The sequence below is a fragment of the Equus asinus genome, chromosome 25 (genome assembly GCF_041296235.1).
Source record: "Equus asinus isolate D_3611 breed Donkey chromosome 25, EquAss-T2T_v2, whole genome shotgun sequence".
NCBI classification, from domain to species: Eukaryota; Metazoa; Chordata; class Mammalia; order Perissodactyla; family Equidae; genus Equus; species Equus asinus.
The window spans coordinates 31,864,848-31,888,926 of NC_091814.1; the positions used below are offsets into that span (position 1 = coordinate 31,864,848).

The window sequence follows — 24,079 nt, forward strand, 5'->3', positions numbered from 1 at the left end:
CAGCTGTAGTAGAGATAGCTAGGGTGGAGTACCCTAGGGAACAGAGATTTTTCTCCAACCCCCCCAACCACACCCCAAGTACATGCTTGTCTCTAGTATTCATGACCTCAGTAAAGGCACCATCACCTCCCGATGCTCCTACCAGAAATGTGACAGTCAGCTTAGACTTCTCTCACCCCAATGTAGGTACATCACCTGGTATCATAGATAATTGGACCCCCAGAACATATCCCGGGTCCACTTACTTCTCTCCTTCACTATCACCGTTGTCCAAGCCACCATCAGCTCTCTCCTAGACTTCCACCTCCTACCTGGTTTCCATGGATCAGCTCTTGCCCCCTCCACTCCCTTCTCCTCAGAGCAACTAGAGTGAGCTCTTTAAAACATCAGTCGTGTAATTTAACCCCCTTGCTAAAAATCCTTCAATGTCTTCCAGCCTCGCTTAGAAGAAAATCCAGGATCTTTAACGGAGTCTCTAAGGCCTTGTATGGTCTGTCCTCTGCCTGCCTCTCCCTGCCGTCTCACCACCCCATGCCATGCAGAGTTCACTCTGCTCCAGTCACACTGTCCCTTCATGCTCTTTTCCTCCCTTGGGCAAAATTTTGCATTTTATTCCTTCTGCCAAAATGCTCCTTTGTACACTCTATGTTTGGCTGGCTCCTTAACAAACTTGCAGTCTCAGCTTAAAGATGACCTGCTCAGAGAGGCCTCCCCTGACTTTCATTGAAAGAAGACCCTCCCTGCCAATCCCTCTCACAAGCCCAGATTTTATCTTTCATGATAAAACCCCACACTTTGTCACCATATGCATGTTAGTTTACTTGCTTGTTGCCTGTCTCCTCCAGCCTGCCAGCCCAGGAGGGCAGGGCCATCATCCTTGTTGCCCATCAGTACATATCCAGAACCTTATAGGTGTGATTGAATGCATCTGGTAACTCCAGAACTCTGACATAAAGTTAGGACAAGATTCAATTCAGATTTTAATGAATAACTATTTCCCAGCACTGTGCTCAATGTTGTGGGAGTTACAGAGGGAACACAATGCTCATTCATCTGCCATTCATTCGTCTAACCCATAACAGGTAGGAGAGAGGCAGGAGGAGGAGATCATAGAGCTGTGATAATAGAAAGGAAGACAGGCCGACTCCATGGTCTGAATAAACACCTTGGTGATCCCCTGTAACACAGGAAACACCTCAGCTCAGCTCAACTCCCCTCAAGCTGGATATTCCCATGTTGATCTATCCATGTACATGTTATTGCCCTTCAGCACATAGGTACGAAATGGAACTTCCACTACCAGACTCTAAACAGCTCGAGCACCTGGCCAGCACAAGGGCAGGGAGTAGACGTTCCATACATTTGTAGATGTCCAGTAATTTAGACAGCAAGTGAAGAGAATAGTCTTATTTTCGCCAGTTATCCAGGTTTCACTCCTAATTCTTCCTTCTAGTTATTCCACGTAGAATTGAGAATTTTAGATTCTTTGTACTACTAGTTCTCATCTTATTTGAAAAATTAGCTGATCAGACCCTCTCTTTCCTCCCTCCCTCCCTTCCTCAAACAAAGCATCCCCAGAAGCTTCAACTCTGGAGGCAATGGGTCGAAAGGAAGAAGATGACTGCAGCTCCTGGAAGAAACAGACCACCAACATCCGGAAAACCTTCATCTTCATGGAAGTGCTGGGCTCGTGAGTCCTGGGGCTGAGATGGGGAGGCTGGGCTGCTGGCTGTGGGGAGCTAGAAAAGACTTGTTCTGGGCAAGCAGCAACTGATAAACGGGGGCTGTGCTGCTGTGACATCATATCAATAGCTCTGAGGGACCTGGGAGGTCGAGAAGGGGCCTTGGGGTTAGAGTAGGGAAGGTCCCTGGGGTAATACAGAAGATGATTTAATACTCCGGAGCCCTCAGGGAATACCAGGCCTTTCCCTCAGGTTCTACCACCTGAGCCCCCTCCTTCCCCAGTGACCCTCACTCTACTTCCAGATCTGTGACAACCTGTGAGTTCTTGCCCTGGTGGCAAGAAAGAAGAGTTCTGGAGCATTTCCAGAGATTCAGTGACCTAGAACTTCCCTGGGCCTCCTCACCCAGCTTCTCCATTTCTCCTGGCAGTAAGCAGCTCAACGCCAACAGGTCTGCTGTAGATGGAAGAGAAGGGGCTTCTGAGGCTCAGGGAGCTGAAGGGCTACACACACCCGAATCAGTTCCCCACCACCACCATCCTCTCTGCTCCATATTTAAGTGCCATGTTGGAAAAATAAAGTCACGCTGTAGCCCAAACTCCTACCAGCCTCCATGGTGTCTGCGCCTGCCCCTTGACAACGATTACACGGCTCGAGGAGCAGAGACAGCTTGTCTGGAGCTGACTCTCCACTTAGTCCTGCCTTTCCTCCGGGAGGTCGCAGTCTCTGACGCAGGCTGGCAGCAGCTCTGGGCCACCAGCTCCCATTGCCCCAGAACCCCAGCTGCTCAGCTAATTAGTCTGGGCTAATTGGGCCTGGGGAAGTGAGGGGCAGTTAGTGGGCTGTCCATTCAAGCGAGCTTTCACTTTAGCCAACTCTGGCTAAGTTTAGCTCCCTCTGCCTTGGCTGGGAGGCAATGACCTCAGGCAATGACGGCTGCCCACGCTCTCAGCTGTAGACAGAGAGGAGCCAGGCTCAGCCCTGAGAGGTGGCCTCTGAGCCCTCCCTGCCCAGACAAGTGTTGGGCTCTGCACACACAAGGATCTCAGTGGAGGCGCTGGTCATCAGAGCATTGGTCCTCCATCAAGGCCCTTTGCCAAGACGGGGGTGGCTAGAGAAGGGGTTTTTGGCAAGAGGGAGAGACAAGACTGATGAGTGAATCAGAAATGATTTTCTAAGCATCCCAAAAGTCAAGAGAAGGGGGAGAAGGATGCCCAAGTTGACAAGAGCTTATTCACTGTGCTGTAGGACTGTCAGGGGACAGACATGCACTGTCCTCATGGAGCTCAAGGAAGTCTGCCACAGCAGCCGCTAAACCTAGGGCTACAACAGAGTCACCCAGGGACTTTTAACTGTGAAAATGTTTAAGTCAATAAAAGGTAAAGTAATAGTACAGTGAACACCAACATACCCACCACCTAAATTCAAAAATCATTAACATTTCACTGTGCTTGCTCTACGTACACACACACTTCACTGAACAATTTGTAAACAGGTTGCATACATCATGACGCATCACCTCTGAATCCTCCCATCTGCATCCCCTAAGAATAAAGGCCTTGTCTTCCAAATCCACAATATCATTGTCACGCTCAAAAAAATTAATAATTCCCTAATATTTTAACCTAGGTAACTTTTTAAAAATACTGATTCCTGGTCCTAGACCTGCTACACCAGGATTTGGGGAGATAGGACCCAGTGGCCAGAAATCTTTATTTTCAGTGCCTCTGGTGGCTCTAACACACCCAGCCCTGCACTGATTTGAGGGCAATGGGAGGACAAGACAGGAGGCAAGTCACAGCTGATGCAGTGGTTAGCGCTGGGCAAAGGGTAAAAAGAGAAGGCAACTCTGCGGTGCTCAGGAGGGGGACAGGCAGCCCGAGGATGCAGACGCCAAGCTGAGGTGCTGTGGAGTGGGGAGCCATTGGGCAAAGCAGCTTCCCTTGATCAGGGTGCACCAGAATCCCATGACAAAGATCTCTTCTCTCTGGTCCTCAGCTCCTCTGGAACAACCCACCAGGGAGAATAGGCTTTTGCTAAATCTGCTCAGAAACCATCCACAATTCCAGTGGCCTGGGGCAGCCGTAGGGACAACGGGCAGAGCTAGTCCATAGCAGGGGGTATGTCACCCAAGTCCCAGACCTCCTCTTCTCACTTCCCAGGAAGAGATTTTTCTCCTTGATTTCGTCCACCACCTCTGCCAGCACCCAGGCTTCCAGCAAGAGTAGAGAGCTCTTCAGAGTAGGAAACACAAACCACGTTCTATCGCAGCAAGCATTCCTGGTTCTGAAGGCTCTGCCTGTCTTGCCTTCTGACCCGAGCAACCTTGCCCTCTCAAAGCTAGCTCTCTGCTCCCCAATCTGACAGATGGCACAATTTAGTCTTCTAATCCTCTCCCTGCCCTGCCAGACACACTCCAAACACACACACACACACACACACACACACACGCACTCACACACACTGTATAAAACAGCCTCAGGCAAAAGAGTAGTAACACCATTTCAAATTGCACAATTCTAGGAGGTGCCATTTATATACACTGCAATGCAAATGGCACCCCTGAAAGCCTTAATCTGATCTCATTCCAAAAGAGTAGCCAGAGCGGGTGTCAGCTTTGAAAGCATGGGACCATCCATGAGTGGTTCTAAAGGCGCAGATGGAAGGGAGAATTATGAAAGTGGAGCCTAGAGTGTCACAGGTGCAAGGAATCTTTAAGGCCAGGTGATTCAATTCTCTCATTTTACAGATAAGGAAAGTAGGGTCTAAAGATGAGCACAACACATATCTAATCCCAGGCCAAATTTCTCACACATCCATCCATCATCCATTCATCCATCCATTCATTACACAGACATTTGTGGAGCATTTTCCATAAGCATCCAGGCGTAGGACCTGGTGTCCATCCCCTTTCATCTCCCGTTACTCCCTGCCTTATACTTCACAAACGGTGCTGGACGACCCTCTGGCAGCCCCACCCCTACCTGCTGTTCTGCACCTTCATGCTTTTTCTCATGCTTCCTCACTCCCACCCGAAACATCACTTCCAATTTGTTTTTCAATTGGGCTAACTCTCACTCATCCCTTAAAACTGAGCTCAGGGTGTTCTTAAGTCAGAGGGTCATGAATTATGTGCTCCTCAGCTATCCCAAGTGGTCACATTGTACAAACTAGGAAAGAGTGCCCTTTTCTCTGGGCTGCTGTCTACCGGAGGAAAAAAATGTTGTAATAATTATTGTATGAAAATGTACAGAGGCTCCAAGGTGAATGGCATCTGCTGGAGGTGTGCAGTGTACAACCTGCCCAACCAGAGCAGCGTCCATTTCCTGTGGTCTCATAATACACCCTGCTTATCTGTACGTGTCTATATCTTACACTAGATTCTAAGCCAGACCAGCACTGATCCCAGTGCCAAACACAGAGAGGTTCTGTCAGCTCCACAAGCTTTCATTGAATACCGGATAACATTTTTCAAATCAAATGTGAATTGCTTATTTGTCTGTTTCTTCAGTTGGCTACAGGCTCCTTAAGAGCAGAAATACTTACCTCTTTCTCTCCAGTGTCTAGGACTCAGTAGATGCTCAATAAACCCTGATTGAAGAGAGGAGTGAATAAATGAATGAAGGGAGCAAGCTCTGAAGGCTCTGATTAACTCACTTCCAAGGGCAGCTGGGGAAACGGAAAGCTCAGACACAGGAAGCACCGAGTACTTTCTAATGCAGATTCTGAAAGTCCTTACACAGCTTGAGTGCTATTGGCCTGCATTCTAGAATATCCAGATGGCAGGGGCGAGCAGGCCTCAGCTGTTTCCTCACTTAAACCCTCTCTTCTCTCATCACTACCAGGTGTTCTCCCTAATGATACTCAAATGATAATAGTAATAACAATAATAGTATCTAACACATCTGGTTTAATAGATGTCAGGAAGGCTTTTAAGCACTTTACATATATTAACTCATTTAATCTTCTAAACAACCCTGTGAATCAGAAACTATTGACATTCCCACTTTCCAGACAAAGAAACTGGGTATATAGAAGTTAAGTGGCTTGTCACCCAAAAAGCTGAGATTCTAACATCAGCAATCAGGCTCCAGCATCCACCTCTAGTTAACTGCTATTCTGATGGCCTGGTCTCCAGAGGACCTCCTTCAAACCAAGAAGCCCCTAAGTTGGAATCCTACCATGTGTTTCCGTTGGATTCCATCTTCTTCATCTTCAGAAAGCCTGCCCCAGAGCTGCTGGGTTCTGTCTTTTGTTCTCATAGATCCTGCTGAATAGAGGATGCTCAGCCCCTTGCCTCTGATCATTGGTTCAAGGTGATTATCACCATCTAAAACTGATCCAGGAGTCTTTTCTTGCTCACTGTGTCTGAGCCCTGTCCCCCAGTGCTACCTCCAACTGCCATTCCAGTGTGCCACAAAGCACATAGACTCTGCAGTGGCCTCTCTTTAATGGGTTTGCCAAGTGGAGAAATCTCTCCATAGCTGAAGCAGTCTCTGGGAGTCATTCTCAAATTATAGAACCAGGAAATAGCAACTACCTAGTCCCTGTGTCTGTAGTAGAATCTTTTCCTTCCCACATGATATGAAAGAAAGGACACAATGGCAAATCAGGTAGGCTCTGCCGTCACTGCAGCTCATCAGGTACTGGAAGGACAATGGAAACTAATTACCAACCACCTTCCTTCACCTGCCCTTTGGTTTTGCCTCCGGCAATGTTCTCTAGCCAGCCAGGACTAATTTTTGTCTCCTGGTGTCTTCTACTCAGAGGAGCTTTTTCCGAAGTTTTCCTGGTGAAGCAAAGGGTGACTGGGAAGCTCTTTGCCCTGAAGTGCATCAAGAAGTCCCCTGCCTTCCGGGACAGCAGCCTGGAGAATGAGATCGCCGTGTTGAAAAAGTGAGTGCGTCTTAGGGTTGGTCAGGTACAACTGTGGGATCACAACATTTCCTTCACAAATGACCTTCGAGAAGGACTAGGGCTGGATTTCCACACCCAAAAGCGTTGCTCCCTTTGATTGCGCTGATGGGTTAGTTTGATCAATCAGCTAAGTTTAGCCAGACAGCTGTCTTGGCTGATTTTTTGCCCCCAGCAAATTGACTAGTGAACGAACTGGTAGCAGAACAGCTTTGCACGTGTTGACCAGAGAGTAATTAGCTTAAAGGAACAAAAGTCAGTTGAGGGCCAATACGAGGAAGAATCAATAATGAAGGAAGATTTGGAAATTAGCCTCAGTTTATACCAGGGCAAATGTAGGTTCAGCACCCCAACCATCATGATAGAGGCTACACTAACAAATCATCGGACGGTTACAGCAGGTCTCATATAACAAACCCTTGTAGACCTCTTACATGTGCCAAAACTGTGTTAGGCATCAGCGCCACAAGAATGAGGCTGACAAAATTCCTTACCCTCAGGCTCACATTTTCTGGGCAGAAACAAAGCTGCTCGTAACAAATTCTAATCCAGTTGAATGTGAGCCACACTAACAGAAGGCAGGGTTTGGAGCAGACGTTTATTCTGCCTACATGTGTGTTTTCATGAGTATCGATTATTAAGTACATTTTCAAAGAAGAGGGTCCTTGAATTTTGTGGAGGCGGGAGGAGCAGTGCAGAAAAGGAATTCAGGCTGAGAGTAGCATAAACTTTGACATAGACTCATGGAAGTGCAAGGGATGTTGGGGAAGAGTTAGTACTGGAAACCCCTTAACCTAGAGTGAGTACCACCAAGGGACAGGAGATGAAACAACGATCGGCGGGACCTCATTATAAAGGGTCTTGGATGTCATGATCAAGAGTGTTGACTTTATCCATGGACAGAGAAAAGTCATCAAAGGGTCTTACAGAAGGAATCACATGATCAGGTTTATATTTTAGAGTCATCCCTCTTACGCATGGTGAGTATGGACTGGAGGATGCCAGCCTACAGGATGGGAGACCAGTCACAAGACTTTCTCAATAATCTAGGCAAGGGATGAGGATACAAGCAAAGGTAGTGGTGGGATCATGTGGTGGCAAGGAGACTGCATTCAAGAGACATTTCAAAGAGAGAAGTGATTGGGTTTGGGGTTGGCTGATAAGAATGTAAAAGAGAAAAGCATTAAAAATGGCCCTGAGATTGAATGATTAAGTGCACAGTAATATCATTGCTTGGGATAGAGAACAAAAAGGATATGTAGGCTTGGAAGGAGGAAATAGAAAAAAAAATTGATTAGACATATTGAATATAAATATCCACCTATCTCTACATGGAGGTGTCTGGGAGGATGTTGGAGATACAGGTCTGGGCTCCAGAGAGATCAGAGCAGAGAGAGACTGTAGACTCAGAGAGAACAAAGACTATGCTGGTCTTTCTTATCATTGCTTTGTATCATCAATCCCTAACAGCATAGGTGCTCAATAAATATTTGTTCACTGAGTGAATCAATGATAAATTAGTGTTAGCATTGTCAACTTCTAAGCGTAATTGAATCCATTGTGTAACCACCACAAGAGGTCTATATTTTAGAAATATCTTAAAGATGATAGCTGCTATTGATTATGTGTTTGTTATTCCCCAGGCACTGTACTAAGCATTTGACATGCAATACCTTTTTAGTCCTGATATAATCCTAGAAGAGAGATGTACCTTGTAGACAAGGAAAGTAAAGCTTAGAAGATTTGGGTAAGCCAGCCGAAGTTTAGTAAGTGCCTAAGACGGATCTGAACTCAGACCCAACTGAAGTCAAGTCTAAGGTCTTAACCCCTGTGCTGCACAGCCATGAGTAAAACTTCTTAGAAATTGTCTTCCGGCACAGGATGTGCAGAATTGCTGCCTGGGAAACCAAGGCCCCAGTTAATATGATCGTTCTGCTTGCCTCACCCTCTGAGGAATCCCAGGCAGAGAAAATCAAGAGCCAGGTTTCCCAACTGCATCGCTATTGACATTTTAGACCAGAGAGTTCTTTGTTGGGTTGTGGCTATCCTGTGCCTTGCAGGATGTTTAGCAACATTCCTGCCTCTACCCACTAGATGCCAATATCACTTCCCCCCTCCTCAGTCGTGACAAAAATGTCTCTAGATATTGTCAAATGTCCCCTGAGGGACAAAATAGCCCCTGGTTGAGAATCACTGGTCTAAGGCATCCCACAGAACTGACCCCCAGAACGGGCATCTGCCCTGCTTCTCACAGTATCCTGGAACAATAGTTTTGCAACACTTCCTCCATGATTACTCAGGAGGAGGCTTAGTTAACTTGAATCCCTCGTGCTGCAGTCAACTTTCTTCATGTGATGCTTCTGAAGGAGATCTGGGTACCCATTTTATAGAATAACCTAGTTTTGGGCGTTCCCTTAGTCTTCCTTGGTTCTTTTAGCTCTCTTCTTGGGTAAAGTTTAAAGAGATTCCTAAAGTAACAATGAAATGTTTGTTCCCTAAAGGGAGGATAATCAGTTATCCATTCAAAAATAGGGATGGAATGCCACTCTGGAAATCTTTCCTCTGGGATTTCTTCGTGACTGCCTACTTATTAGGAAGGCTTCACAAGGACGTGATCTTCCTAAACATTGTCACCAAAAGTCTCTAACAGAAATAAAAGTCCAGCTGGGCTGGGTCTGCAAGCTTTGTCTGGACAACCTAAGCCACATACCTTTCACCATGACTTTTACTTTTCCCCAGGATCAAGCATGAAAACATCGTGACCCTGGAGGACATCTACGAGAGCACCACCCACTACTACCTGGTCATGCAGCTGTAAGTGAAGGTGACCCGCTTCCTCCACAGACGTCTCGTGGGGCCTGGGAGGCCTAGAGGAGGCTGGTCGGTGGTGAAGGAAGGATGGTGATTAAAAGACAAAATCCAGAATTAGTTCAAGAGGCTCTGAAATGCCAAGAGTTCTTTGAGGCTCAGTGTGCCTCTGGTCGTAGACATGTTCTGTGTGGGCCAACAGGTAAAACTAGGGCTGATTATTGAGTCGGTACATTCCAGTTTAGCCTCACCAGTTGTTAAAATATTTCCCACCAGCCAGCAATTAGCTGGAACTCCAACCCATCTATCCTCCCCTGCTGCCCCAGCCCCTCCTCGCAGACTTTTTGGACCTCCCCACAAACCTGTAGCTGAAGGGGTAATGCCTGGCATAGCAGGGGCCTCCAGAATCCTTCTCTGGCACAATGACTTGAGCCCATTTTGACCACTCTGTCCATGTCCATCAAACTGGATATTAAAAGTTTTAACCTCACTCCAGGGTAAAATTACTGTGGGAATAGAAGCCATAGATAGATAAGTTTCAATTCAATATAGAGAATGACTTTCTCAAAAGGGAGCCACCCAAAGTTAAAACAGGCTGTGATTGTGTATGTCCATCTGTGGGACAGAAATGGTACCTCATTATGAAGATTTCTGCATCATTGTCATATATAGAGGAGAGTTCTGCCTGAGAGTGACTGCTGTAGGGGTTGGTCAGTGCTCCTGAGGACTCAGTCTTGGGCTCAGAGACACTTCTATTTATAAAGTACACACACACACACACACACACACACACACACTCATCATTCTGCAATTTCAGTGTAGCTGGATGCAGTGCTTTGACTGACAGGCTGATTCCTCAGAAATTTTAATGAGCTAACTCAGACCTAAGCAGCCTATTAACTCCTAGGCTTGCCTGAGGCCCAGTGACTAGAGGTAGCAATCATGGGAGTGAGGTTGGGGGTGCCCAGAGCTGCACTAACAAATGAGCAGGGACCATGTGGCACCTTAATGAGGCCAAGTCAACAGAATTAGCACATAGTCATTCAGACAGCTAAGGGGAAACAGGGAACTGGGCGGATTTAGATGTCATTGAAGAGCCACCAAGCCTACTAGAGGGCCAGCTCCAGGGCCCAGGCCACTCCTAGTCAGGAATTTGTAGTTGTGTACAAAGAGTATCTTTCTCATGGGCCTGCAGCCCCTATAGCAGAGCCCAAGACAGAGATGCAAGACAGAAACGAAAGGAGTAAGATGTGTGCATTCTGTTGGGAGAAGTCTATGCCCTCATAACTATGATCCTGTCATGTGTGCCTATCCACATCCGATGGAACAGTGGGAAGGGAGGATGGACGGTGAGAGGGTTGGAAACTCTGGCTCATGGTTGAAGTAGTCTGGGATGTTTATCCCAGAGGAGGCCTCAGGAAAGCATTTCACTGTCTTCACATACTTGAAAAGATTCATGTGGAAGGATGGTATTCTTGTTCTGTGTGGCGCTAATGGGCGGAATTGATATCTGCTGATATAAACAGTTGAGTGCCATCAAAATATATAAAAATATTGAGAAAGTGACAAAAGATAGAATAGTCTGTCTTAGGAGGTAGGGCGTTCCCCACCACTGAGATGTTCCAGTACTGACCAGAAACTTCTTGGCAAAAAAATTGTGTAGGTGGCATTCAAGAGTTGAGGGCTGGACTTGATCTTAAAGCTCCCCTGAGTCCTAAGATACCATGTCATTTGAGCCTCAAAACACCACCAGAGCTCCACCCCATAATTCCAGCTTGAGGTAGCCCAATTTTCCAAAATGAGGAAAGAAATCATGGCTTAAGCAGTTACTCTCTTTGCACACCCTCTCTTGCCTACTTTGCCTGACTCCAGTTTCACCTCTCCTTTTCATCATGGCTTCCTGTGTCCTAGGCCAGGAAAGAAAGCAGCTAAGAAATATGTCCACAATAAGGGATTATCGGCTCCTTGCTAGACCCTATCCAGGAGCATTTTGCATTTTAAAGGAAGTTTCCAGGGAGAGGTTAATTGTGGCCCAAAGAAATGACTCACTAATGACATCATTCAAACACCCAAAGGAGGGGTTCTAAAATTGGGGTGGTCCTCCTTGCATCCCTCGAATAATGGTCTGTGGGCACCTGCCTGTTCCACCGCAGCTGTGAGCCCCTGGCTACAGAACAAACACATTCATGTCCCTTTGACATGAACTAACAACTGGATGCCTGTCTTTGCCCTGTGCCCAGTGTTTCTGGTGGGGAGCTCTTTGACCGGATCCTGGAGCGGGGTGTCTACACAGAGAAGGATGCCAGCCTGGTGATCCAGCAGGTCTTGTCAGCAGTGAAATACCTCCACGAGAATGGCATCGTCCACAGAGACTTAAAGGTGCCCAGGCGGGAGTCCTTGGTGGGAAACAAAGAATGACCCTTTAGGAAGCTGCATGGGTCTTGGGCAGTCTAAGCTCTGTAAAATGAGAGGGTTGGATGAATAGAATAAGGCCCCTTCTGCCCTCAGATTCCTTAAACAAATCTTGGTTGACTGAAGAATCATTGTTAATTTGTACCCAAGCCTTTTCATGAACTTTTCGCTAGGCCTCACTCTATTAGGATACCAAAATCAACCATATGTTTCTTGAACCCAGCCATAGTCAAAATCAAGTGTAATAAATACTTACTGAGGATCAACATTGCCTCAGGCATGTGCCAGACTTTAGAGAGATCAGAGACAATGAACTAAGGGTTAATTCCTCAAAAAACAAACAATCTCAGAGCCGGCCCTGGGACCAAGCAGTTAAGTTCGCACACTCCGCTTTGGTGGCCTAGGATTTCACTGCTTCGGGTCCTGAGTGCAGACATGGCACCGCTCATCAGGCCACGCTGAGGCGGTGTCCCACATAGCACAACCAGAGGCACTCACAACTGGAATATACAACTATGTGCTGGGCGGCTTTGGGGAGAAGAAAAAAAAAAGATTGGCAACAGATGTTAGCGCAGGTGCCAATCTTCAAACAAACAAAGAGTCTTGGAGTAGTTGGGGATGAGGAAAGGAAGGGATTAGGACATTGATGGCTACAAAGCTGAGCAAAGTCGAGACCATAAGCAGAATACAGAATGCTGAAGTGCAGGGCATGAGGGTGCAGGTAGGAAGAAGGAGGGAGGAATAGGGGGAGATGAGCTTGGCCTTGAAGTCAGGAGCCCAGGCTGCAGCTTCCTAAAAAATTACACACTGGGGGGATGGAAAGAAACGTGTGTTTCAGGTGATTATGTCCTATACTACGTGATATTTCTCTTCTCCCACAGCCTGAAAACCTGCTGTACCTCACTCCTGAAGAGAATTCTAAGATCATGATCACAGACTTTGGTCTGTCTAAGATGGAGCAGAGTGGTGTCATGTCCACCGCCTGCGGGACCCCAGGCTATGTGGGTGAGTCTGGGAGCAGGAAGGAGGTTGACCAGTTGGCTATGTTCAACCACATGGATATTATTCACAGAGAAGAGGGGTTGTGGGGAGACAGGGTTCAACTTCAGGGGCCATCCAGGTAAAGCATTCACTTATGAGGTTTAGGGCCAGCCAATCCATCTCTCTCTGGAACTACCCCTACTGCTCCCAAACCCTACATCTTTGAGACAGCCTGCAAATGAGCCCTTCCCACAGCCCCTGCCTTTACTTTGTCTCTCACTTTTACAGACAGACTTCCTGCCTTTGTCTTCCAGCTAGACCAGGGGCAGAGACAAAATCACAAACCCAGCGATCATTATATTGTTGGCAGGTTGACCACTAGCCCCCCTTTCCTTTCTCCCCCTCTAGAGGAGACCTCAGACTCCCACTTATTGGTATCCTGGAGGTATAGTGTTGAGTTTGAATCTGAGGAACCCAGATATGGGCCCTCAAATATATATCCAAGGAAACATCCTAGGACACTGGCAGAAATGGGCCTCCCAAAAAGTAAGAGCAGGCAAGTTACCAGGTGAGAGCATTCCTGAGATCCATGGGGGGAAAGCCAAAACTCAGAGCACCCACTCCTGCGCCTTCCTTCTTAGCCAGTCATCACCTGGTTGGGGATGGGAAGTGGGAAGCAGAACCCTGACTGAATAGAGGGAATCTGTTCTCTCCCCAAACAGAGGTGAGTCACTTACCATCAGGGATTGAGTCCCACTGGGTCCAAAGCACTGGTATCTGGGGTAAATACAGAAGGTAGCTCTCTACTGCCCCAAAGCCCCCAGTGAGAGGAAGACATGACTCATTCCCTCATGGAGTTCCCCATCTGATAGGGCAGACTAAGCCCTGTCATCAGAAGGTACCAGAGACTGATGGGACAGGTCCTGCCTGCCCTCTGGGGGTTCCTCCCTTACCGAGGAGACGCAGTGCCTGCCTTAAGGGAGATCCCAGTCTAGTGGGAGAGAGACAGTCCTTACTTTGCAGACTTCACCGTCTGAAGGGAGACACACAGTTCCTGCCCTGGGGATCCCCCAACTGAGTGGGGAGACACAGCCCCTGCCTTCAGAGAGTACTCGGTCTGATGGGATGGGGGAAACATAGCCCCAGAGATCCCCAGTCTGATGGGGGAGTCATAGGCCCTGTCATGGACCTTCCAGTCTGATGGAGGAAGATTTAGTCTGATGGGAGAGACACAGTCCCTGCACTAGGGGAGTTTTCAGTCTTATAGAAGAAACACCATCCCAGGGGCTGCCCTAGTCCTCTTCTCTAAGCCTCTTCCTGGCCTTTGGCCCTCACCCCTCAACCCTCTCCTCTTGCCCCAGCCCTGACTCTGCCTTTGGTTTGCTGCAGCTCCGGAAGTATTAGCCCAGAAACCCTACAGCAAGGCCGTGGATTGCTGGTCCATTGGCGTCATCACTTACATATTGTGAGTAAAAGCTGGCCTTGGTTCAGTTCCTAAGAGTCTCAGAGCCTGTTCACCCGTTTTTCTCCCCTCGCCTGTCTCAGCTCCTCAAGCAGCAGCCACCCCCAAAGCATGTGCAGGTACACGTGCATACACATACACACGCTGACTCATGCCCACAGCTCCAAAGGTTCCTGTCCTGATCTCCATCAGGTTATAAAACCAGAGTTCAGTGCGAACCCCCTGTTCAGCACCCTCTTCCTGCACCCCCACCCCCATTTACTATATATAAATGTGTTAAGCCCTGCTCTAAATGAGCAAGGAAAAAGCAAGAGGCCATGCCAAGCTTGAAGCCAAGTGTGCACGATGTTCGCATCTCAGCCTGTGGTGATGTCAGCTCGAGGCACCTCGATGGCCTGGGTGGACCTGGCCATTGCTCCTCTCCACACATCCTCAGGCTCTCTTCTCCAAACCCACTCATCACCCTTTCCCACCATCCCTCCTTACCTATAGCAAACTTTGCTCTGAGGAAAATAACCTGCTATTAGTCATTTACCCCTCAGCGTGGATTCAGTTTTCTATTTCCTCAGCTTATATTGAATAATTACTCTCATTCATTCATTTACTCAACAAATATTCATTGACTTTCTACTCTGTGCTAATCACTGGTTTAGGTACTAAAGAATAAAGAGCAAAAGAGCCTAAAATATCCCTCATGAAACTTACATTCAAGTGGACAACCTATCATCCTTCTTAAAGATATTTTATACAACATCTAAGAGTCAGGGGAAGTACAAGGAGACGTGGTGAGGGTTTTGGGGGAATAATATACAAAGGAGCCTTGCAGGACTGCCTGTCCCAAGCTTTGGCTTTTGCATAGACACTCAATGGGACCTGCATCATTTCTGAATCAGAGGCAGATCCATGTCCTGGTCACACTGCTGGTCAGGGACCCTGCTGCCTGCCTGTGTATGTGGTAGAAGGCTGGGCGGACGGGAGAGGCTGGCCCAGAGTTGATGGGGTTGTTCGGTAGCGTACCTCCTTCCTGTTCCACTGCAGGTTGTGTGGGTATCCTCCTTTCTATGAAGAAACTGAGTCTAAGCTTTTTGAGAAGATCAAGGAGGGCTACTATGAGTTTGAGTCTCCATTCTGGGATGACATTTCGGAATCAGGTAAGGCCAGTGCCGTTGAAGGACAAGATAACAGCCTCAAGGCAGAGATTGCCAAGAGAAAAGAGCTTAACAAAGGATGACAGTCCTGGCTCTTGAAAGTCCCTGGGGAATCTTACAGAACAGGCTGCCAAGGAAAGTGGAGAAATCTTCATCTGGTTCAAAGAACAAATAAATTCTTTGCATCTAAGTTTCATGCTTTTGTTTTCCTGGAGGCAGAGCCACAGCATGCCTGGTGAAAGGGAGGGAGGGAGGGAGTTTAGACCAGGACCCAGAAGGGCAGAGCCAGGCACAGGGAAGTGTTCCAGGCAGGAGTGGCAAAACCAAGGCCACATTTTGCCTTTTAAAAGACCGAGGGCATGCAGTGTCTGTGTGTGAGAGGACAGTCATTAAATGTTGTTGGGTCCATTAAGCGGAGATCAGAGCTGGAAAAAGCTAGCAATTACATGTGAGCCCCAGTGCGGGTTCTGGCCCCTGAATCGGTGCAAATGTACACCCACGTGGCGTGCACGCATGCTGGTGCCTCGTGACAAGAGACGTATCTGCAGTGCTGTGTGGGTGAGGCTGCACAGACCCTGTCTTTGGTGGTTTATGGTGGGTTGTTGTTAGGTGGTTTGAATTTTTTTCCTCTTTTAAGACTCTTAAAATTGCCTCTTTGGAAGATTAGCTAAAGATGCATTCTCTGCCACCCACCAGCCCGGAAGTGAATTTCCATCAGTCGTGAAATCTGGTCCTTAGTTGTTGTGTCTTTGATTGCTTCCCTTAGCCAAGGATTTTATTTGCCACTTGCTGGAGAAGGACCCAAACGTGCGGTACACCTGTGAGAAGGCCTTGAGGCACCCCTGGTGAGTGAGGAATGGGGTGGGCTCTAGACCCTAGCCTTGTGGCTCCCAAAAACCCATGCTGACTCGTTCACATTGCATGTCCCTGGAATCTGCTTGCCCTGAGCTGTTTTCTGTTGCGACATCCAAGGAGCAGAGCAGTGTTCATCGGGTCCAGCTGGAGATGCAAACAGCATTTAATCGAGCAAGTTTGGGTGGCAGCGTGGTAGTCCAGTGAAGTGCAGGGGGCAGACACAGCCAGGCACTGTCACCCAGCACTAGGGTGCAATACTCAAGGGACACCCAGGAATAGGCAACTCTGTTCTGTTCTTCAGAGCGTCTGTAGTCAAAACTTGCTCTGTATGAAGTGATTTGAGAATAATCATAAAGCAACCAATTGGTAAAGTAGTTAAATAAAAATCTTCAAATTCTTCTCTTTTTCATGCTACACCCCTGCTCAAGAATTTACAATAGCTCCCCACTCCCTACCATAGCAAGCCTCGATTCCTTTGTCTTTCCAGGTTTTCCCTAATCTGGCCTGATCCTTTATCTCCAACTTCATTTCCAAGGATTCCCAACACACCTTCTCTAGTGCAGAAAGGCCTATAACTATACTTGTCTCCATGCCCACCCCCACCCCATATTCCAAGCTCTTTCCAAACACAACTTGGGTCACACCATTTTCATCACCTAGAATGCCCTGCCTCTTGCCTTGCATGTAGCATCCTTTAGGATCCAGAGCAGCCTCCGTGCTTCACTGCAGCCCTGGCTCCTGCAGTCCAGACAGACCATCCCATCTCTATCAATTACCCAGCTTACTGTGAATTACTCTAGCTCAGGACATGAAACAAGGCTCCACATCCACACTGAAAGCCCCTAGAGGGGGCGTACCTCTGTTACTCTTCTGGGTCCCTAAGTGCCTAGCAAGGACTGCGCACATGGCAAGCGTGTGAGGAATACAGAGATGTGTAAATGAGAGCCTAGGAGGACAGGAAGATGGCAGCCTGTATCGGTGGCCTCACTGAAGAAGGCTTCTGGGAGGAGGTGGATACTCAGCAAAGTTTTGAGCTAAAGGATGGTGACAACCCAAGCGCCCTCTGATGCAGAGGTCAGTAAACGTTTGTGTAGAAAGCCAGATAGTAAATATTTTAGGCTTTGCTGGACATACCGTCTCTGTGGCAACTACTCAACTCTGCCATTGTAGCACGGAAGCAGCCATAGCTGGTACCCAGATGAATGGGCGTGTCTGTGTCCCCATAAGACCTTATTTACAAAAACAGGCAACGGGTAGATTGGGCTGACTGGCAGCAGTTTGTTGACCCTGCCCTAAAGCAAGTTGTTCATTTTGCCAAAGCATAGGCCCCCTGTGACCTGCCCAGGGGACAGAGAAGCCTTGGTTCCAGCCCTTTCCTATAGTGGGCTGCCCATCTCCTGGGGCTCTCCACTAGGCTTAACCTGGACCTGCGTGCAGAACCCCTGCCCACTCCCTGGCTGAGTTCCCATAGCCACCCACTAGCTAGTCGTCCCCTCTGCGTCCACAGGATTGACGGAAATACAGCTCTCCATCGGGACATCTACCCGTCAGTCAGCCTCCAGATCCAGAAGAACTTTGCCAAGAGCAAGTGGAGGGTAAGTTGTCCTCTTGGGGAGGTGGGTGGGCTGGGGCTGGGGCAGGGGCTGGTGTAGGGACTTCCCTTGGAGCCTCCCAGCAGACACTGGAGCTCCATGGACCCTCTCTGAAATGAGAAGTGGCACATGGGTTTCAAGAGGCCAGAGGGCAAAGAGAAAGCTTGAGCCTCATGGGCCTCTGAGGGTGGAGAGAGCCAGAGGCTGGTCTTGTGTCTCCTTAGCAAGCCTTCAACGCAGCAGCCGTGGTGCACCACATGAGGAAGCTGCACATGAACCTGCACAGCCCGGGTGTCCGGCCAGAGGTGGAGAACAGGCCGCCCGTCCCTCAAGCCTCAGAGGCTTTGAGACCCAGCTCCCCTGAGATCACCATCACCGAGGCACCCGCCCTGGACCAGAATGTGGCACTCCCTGCCCTGACCCGGCTGCCCTGCAAGCACAGCCCCAGGCCTACTGCCCCCGGGGGCAGGTCCCTCAACTGCCTAGTCAATGGCTCCCTCCGCATCAGCAGCAGCCTGGTGCCCATGCGGCAGGGGCCCCTGGCCATCGGGCCCTGCGGCTGCTGCTCCAGCTGCCTGAGCATTGGGAGCAAAGGGAAGTCCTCCTACTGCTCCGAGCCCACACTCCTTAAAAAGGCCAACAAAAAACAGTACGTATTTTCAGCCAAAGTCAGAGGTCTAGCCATGCTCAGCCTGGGTCTGAAAGAACTCGGGCAACGGGGCTGAAAGAAATTGACCAAAGGGCCTCTCCTGCTCAGATGTTCTGTAGGGTGGGAAGAGCTCTGGATGGGACATCAAGGGAAATGCTTCCAGTACTGTCCCTACCACTCCCTAGCTGTGTGGCCATAAAGTCCATCACTGTTTCTGTTTCTAGTTTGCTCATCTGTAAAATGGGTTGATTGAATTATATTTACCTGCTCCGGCTGCCTCATAAAGGTACTGTAAAAGTTGAGTGAAACAACAGAGATTATAAATGCCCACAGGAAACTGGGTGCATGTGAATGGTGAGCACTGACCTTGAGTTTCCAGGGCCGCTGTGTTCTGGGGGCAGGAACAGGACTTAGTTGTCTTATTAGACTTTTCTGCAAGGGCTTGTTCTTTCTGAACCTCACAGAGGGAGGGCTGAGTGGATGCCACAGGCACAGAGAACCCTCCCAGCTCCTCTTCCTTCCTCAAAGACTTCATAGCCTGTTGCTTCATTTCCTTCCCAGGAACTTCAAATCAGAGGTCATGGTGCCAGTCAAAGCCAGTGGCAGCTCCCACTGCCGGGCGGGGCAGACTGGAGTCTGTCTCATTATGTGATCCCTGGAGCCCGGCCCTGTGTCACTACAATTTTCAGGTGAGGGGACCAGAGGCAGGGGGGCCAGGGTGGGCGGCACAGGGGTGGGGGGGAAGGAGAGCTTCTGTCCCAGAAGGAAAGCCCCATCCAGAGTCTGAATGACAGGGTCTGAGGGGTGCCAGAGGCGGCAGCCTCACCCCTACCCTGAACCTCTTTCCTCTGCAGGAGAGATGTTCAACTCTTCTCTGTCCTTCCAAACCTGGAGTCTACCCTGCAGTGGGAGGAAGGGGGGCAAGCAGAGCAGGGCCTGGCAGGAGCGGTTTCAGATCGGAAGCAGCACACTGCTGCCGCCTGGGGCAGACCCTCAGAGAAGGCCCAGGAGTGAGCCCCAAGATGCACAGGCGTCATTGAAGCCACGGGCAGGAGGAGCAGCGTCCGCTGGCTTCCAGGTCTCCCTGACCTGCCTGCTCTGTGCCCCCACACCCTACGTGCCGTGGCTCTGTGCAGTGTACGTAGATAGCTCTTGCCTGGGTCTGTGTTGTTTGTCGTGAAAAGCTTACGGGCTGGCCAGGCTGCCTCACATTCTCCGAGCAAAGCCATATGGAGCATCTACCCAGACTCCCTGCTCAGCACACTCTCGCTCCTGCCTCTCAAGCCTTTGTCCTCATGGCCAGAATGGGCTCATTAATGCAGTTGCCCGCCCACCTGCACGAATGACAGGCAGCTCCATGGTCTACCTGTGAGCCCTCAAAGTCCAAATCCTTAACTCCAGCATTAGCTCCCAACCACGCCGAGACCCCGCCAGCCTACTCGCAACATACTTCTGGACCACCTCCCTCCCTCCCCAGTTCAAAGGCCTCCAAGATGAAAAAGAATGAAATCCGTGACTAAGTACTATGAGGAATTATGATCCGGGCCAGATGCCCTCCACACACACACCCAATTAAATTGGAAGTTGACTATTTTAATTTCAACCAATAATTCTAATCCTGCTTCTGCTCTGCCTTTTTCTCCATGAAAATCAGGCACAATATTCCTGTCCCTCCCGAGTTTTCTCGCCCCCCACCCCCTCCAGCTTCATGCTCAGTGTTGTGCTCAATAAATGGACATATTTTTCTCTATGAGGCTTCGTTTGGTTCTTCTCAACCTCAGAAGCAGCTCAGGGACTCCTGAGCCTGTGTGGAGTAGAAAGTGTGTGGAGAGCTGAGGTCAGGGGGAATCAAGGTGTGGTCATAGCTGACATGGATGGGGAGCACGGTGTGCCAAGCACCTAGTGACATGAGTTCCTTGTACTGATTCATTTACTCCTCAGAACAACCCCTTGGGGTCGGCTCCGTGGGAGCCCAGACAGTCTGGCTCCAGCATCCATTCTCCTAATGACTGTATTAGATGAACAAGAATCTGAGGCCCAGCTCTGCCCTGCCACGTCTGTGACCACGGGGAAGTTACTGAGCCTTTTGTGCCTTGGTTGCCTTACCTGTCAAATGGGAACAACAGCACCCCCTATTTCACAAGGTGATGCAGATGATGTGTCTAGCACACCACTCAATAAATAATTAATATGATTAATAATGATCAAGAAGTTAATGGAGACAAAATGCCTAGCAGTACCTGGGCCATGGTTAGCACACAGGTGTTCATGCCATTCCCATATTTGCCCCCCATACACATCCACACACACATATATATCTGTTTACAACTTCTCTTTGAGATCCCAAGAGGCACAGACTCTAGTCTCGCTGCTGCCTCTAGGAGCTGTGTGAATTTGGACACCTTACTTTCCTTCTCTGGATGTCTATTTCCTCATCCGTAAATAGAAACTGGATCACTGTTCAAAGATGAAAATGGCTCCTCTGGTCTATCAAGGATGGAATGCATTGGGTCCCGGGGGCAAAAGGGTCCAGTGTGCCCGAGTCTGGGTGACGAGCAAGCTGGACTGAGCAGAGTGGGGCAGCCTATGCATCATACACCACCAGGCCTTACGCTTGAGCAGAGGAGAACCCAGGAACCCCAAATGAGAGATAGAAAAGAGGGGCAAAGCTTTCCTTAATGGGGAGAGAGACCATTTTCCCTCTTTGAACCTCCAGGTTTCTTTCCAAAGATTTTATTGCACTTTTCATTTGTACATCACTTTCTGTGAAGTTTTTGTGTTGGTCCAGGATTCAGCCTCACTGGAGGATGAAGGGTGAGGACACTGCCCAGCCAAGCTCCCTCCACTTGAGAGCTGCTAGTCACAGTGACATGGCCCACCTCTACGATCTCTGTCCCTTGGATGTAGTGGTCCCATCTGCTCAGGCTCAGCTGCAGCCCAGAGTAATCTTAATAGCTGCACACCAGGGGTGGTCCAGGTGGTCCTGGAGGTTGCATAAAAGTCTCCTCGAGCTGGAAAGTATTCAAACCCCATCTGCCCTCCCCCCCCCCCCCCCAGAAGCAAAGAGGGCAGCAGCTGGAAGCTGGAGCATCACTTGCAAGTGGCATAGTAGAGCACACGCCCGTTAATGTAGTCACGGATCTGCTCCACGCGCTTCTCCAGCCCTGTCAGGTCCGCCGAGCGAAGCATGATGGCCTGGCTCCCCCGCTGCAGCTCTGACTCCATGTCTGCGGGCAGATGGAACAGCAGAGGGAGGAGGAGGAGCTGGTGAGACACCCAGAGACTCCCAACCCTTCCTTCTCCTCCCACCCACCTGGAGGCAGCACCTGCAGGAGCAATCACCTCTAGGGGAGGCTGGCCTGCAAGGCAGCTCTCTCCAGCCTCATGCCTCCCCAGCCCCAGCCCACTCTTAGAAAAATGTGGCCAGACCCAGGGAACCCTCACCCCAATTAGCCACCTGACCCCACCCTTGTCCTCTGCTCTAGGCTCTCAGTTATCCCAGACTGAGAAGGGAGGACACTAGCACCAAGATTAGCAACCCACTGCTGTTGGACCCAGAGAGCTGCCATCCCACCAACGATCCTTAAGTGGGCACCACGGCAAAAGAGCTGGTGGGTGACCAGAATTCCTCCCCACTCTCCCTCCCAAAATGCTACTCCAGATACATCTAGTCCTCCCCCTCCAGTCCACTCTGCAAACCACCACTAGATGTGTGTGGAGGTTTGGAAAGACTCCGAAGTGATCAAGTCCAGCCTGTGCCTCCTGTCACCCTAGACAGGAGGCCCCTCCACCGCATTCATGAGAGCTGGCACCCAGCCTCAGCCTGAACTTTTCCAGCAATAGGGAGGAGAGCACTGCGCCCCAAGGCTCCAACTTGAGGCAGCTCTAGTTGTTAGAAATGTCTTCTCATTAAACCAGAATTTGACCCCTTCTTGCTTCCACTGGAGTGTCCCAGATCTGTCTCCTGGGGGTTTCTGTTTCTGTTGTTAGTGCAGTCGAATCAACTGTGACTCCTAGTGATCCCATGTACAGCAGAGGGGACTCCTGCCTGGTCTTTTTGCGCCATCCTCCCACCTTCTAGTGCTGTATCAGACAATGCTCCACTGCCATTCACAGGATTTTCATGGCCAATTTTTTTGCAAGTGGGTGGCCATGTTCTTCTTCCCAGTATGTCTAGTCTGGAAGCTCCACTAAAACCTGTCCACCATGGGTGACCCTGCTGGAATTTGACATACCAGTAGCATAGCTTTCAGCATCACAGCTGCCCACAGCTGCCAAATGACAACCAACAGATGGGTGGTGTGATTCTCTAAGTGGAAACGAACCCAGCCACGGTGGTGAGCGCACCGAATCTTAACCACTGGACCACCAGCACCGGCTCTCCTGGGGGTGTAGGAATATATTTGCCCTCCCACATGGCAGTCCTTCAAACGTCTGAGACTCATCTTCTCCAGATTAAGCCTCCCTAGTTCCTTCATCCATTCCTCATCTGACATAATTATCAAGCCCTTCCCTACCTCCCAACCCTGGTCAACCTCCCTCCGAATGTGTGCAGGTCTGTCAATATTCCTTCTGCAGATATAGTAGCCACCACTGAACACCACTGCCCAGGTGGTATCCTATCAGCAGCGTGTAACAGGGTTATTACCGGGCTGCATTCAGCCAATGGGCACTCACATGGACCTATGGGCTGATAAAACACTGAAATTTTAACAACTGCTATTCTGTTCCCTGGTCCCAACCCCCAGAAGCCCCCTGTGCATGATATTCCCTATAATCCTGCAAATAAAGGTTAATTCCTGCAAGCAAGTAAATACTTGTTCCAGTGCTACAACCTGGGCCTTTTCTGGTTGGTAGATGCATGACACACCAGTTACTAAATATTTTTCATATCATCCCTGAGCCATTACTGAGCCTTATTTTGTCTGCTTTGGATTTATTGGCTCTTTTGGCAGTGGCAAGACACTGATGACTTATATCAAGCTAACAGTTACTCAAAACTCTTGGGTCTTTTTCAGGTGAGTGACAACTCATATGTGCTTATCACTTACCAGTTGCAAAGCGTTTTCAGTTATATCAGCCACTAAGAAGCCAGGCCTCACCTGAGCTGTACTTGTGAGTTTAGGTCCAGACAACGCCAGAGCGGGAGATAATTTTTCTCCTTATTTAATTTCATCCTGCTAGTTTCAGCCCATCCTTTTAGATTTCTGAGATTGCCTTACAATACTGGTTCTGTTATCTAGCGTATTAACTATTTGTCGTCCATAGATTTGATAAGCAAATTCTTTATCTTCATATAAAACATTGATGGGCAAATCCAGGGCATACACTGACCCAGCCTCTGGATACTTCCATCTAGGTCAGCTCCTCTTGCCTTACCCTTCAGCTGTGACTGCCCATAGTCTCATATTTACTCACTGTCTTCTCCATAGTGTCCACCTGGCTTACCAAACATATTTTTGTCAAAAGCTTTCTCTAAAATTCAGAGAAACTCTGGTTGTGGCATTCACTAGGCACACAAATGCAATGACCCCATCATCACATCCTAGAGATTGAGCCTTGTTCCTGGAAATCTC

The 24,079-nt window shown here is 49.0% G+C and overlaps 2 protein-coding genes across 7 annotated transcripts in view; one reads left to right on the forward strand and one right to left on the reverse strand.

Moving 5' to 3' along the window:
• CAMK1G (calcium/calmodulin dependent protein kinase IG) overlaps window positions 1-20,223 on the forward strand; it is a 29,595-nt gene extending 9,372 nt beyond the window's left edge. For 2 of the 3 annotated variants that reach the window (XM_014834943.3, XM_070497133.1), the window contains exons 2-13: window positions 1,570-1,690; window positions 6,450-6,578; window positions 9,336-9,410; window positions 11,645-11,783; window positions 12,698-12,821; window positions 14,187-14,262; window positions 15,298-15,410; window positions 16,174-16,252; window positions 17,770-17,857; window positions 18,079-18,503; window positions 19,065-19,192; window positions 19,358-20,223. In XM_014834943.3, coding sequence (XP_014690429.1) covers window positions 1,599-1,690; window positions 6,450-6,578; window positions 9,336-9,410; window positions 11,645-11,783; window positions 12,698-12,821; window positions 14,187-14,262; window positions 15,298-15,410; window positions 16,174-16,252; window positions 17,770-17,857; window positions 18,079-18,503; window positions 19,065-19,155 — 1,431 coding nt within the window. In that variant the 5' untranslated portion in view covers window positions 1,570-1,598 and the 3' untranslated portion in view covers window positions 19,156-19,192; window positions 19,358-20,223. The remainder of the gene's footprint in view (window positions 1-1,569; window positions 1,691-6,449; window positions 6,579-9,335; window positions 9,411-11,644; window positions 11,784-12,697; window positions 12,822-14,186; window positions 14,263-15,297; window positions 15,411-16,173; window positions 16,253-17,769; window positions 17,858-18,078; window positions 18,504-19,064; window positions 19,193-19,357) is intronic. The other variant, XM_070497134.1, reaches the window with a different exon arrangement.
• Window positions 20,224-21,220: 997 nt separating this feature from the next.
• Window positions 21,221-24,079, reverse strand: part of LAMB3 (laminin subunit beta 3) — a 103,669-nt gene continuing 100,810 nt past the window's right edge. For all 4 annotated transcript variants that reach the window (XM_070497127.1, XM_070497128.1, XM_014834900.3 and 1 more), the window contains one exon: window positions 21,221-21,730. In XM_070497127.1, coding sequence (XP_070353228.1) covers window positions 21,594-21,730 — 137 coding nt within the window. In that variant the 3' untranslated portion in view covers window positions 21,221-21,593. The remainder of the gene's footprint in view (window positions 21,731-24,079) is intronic.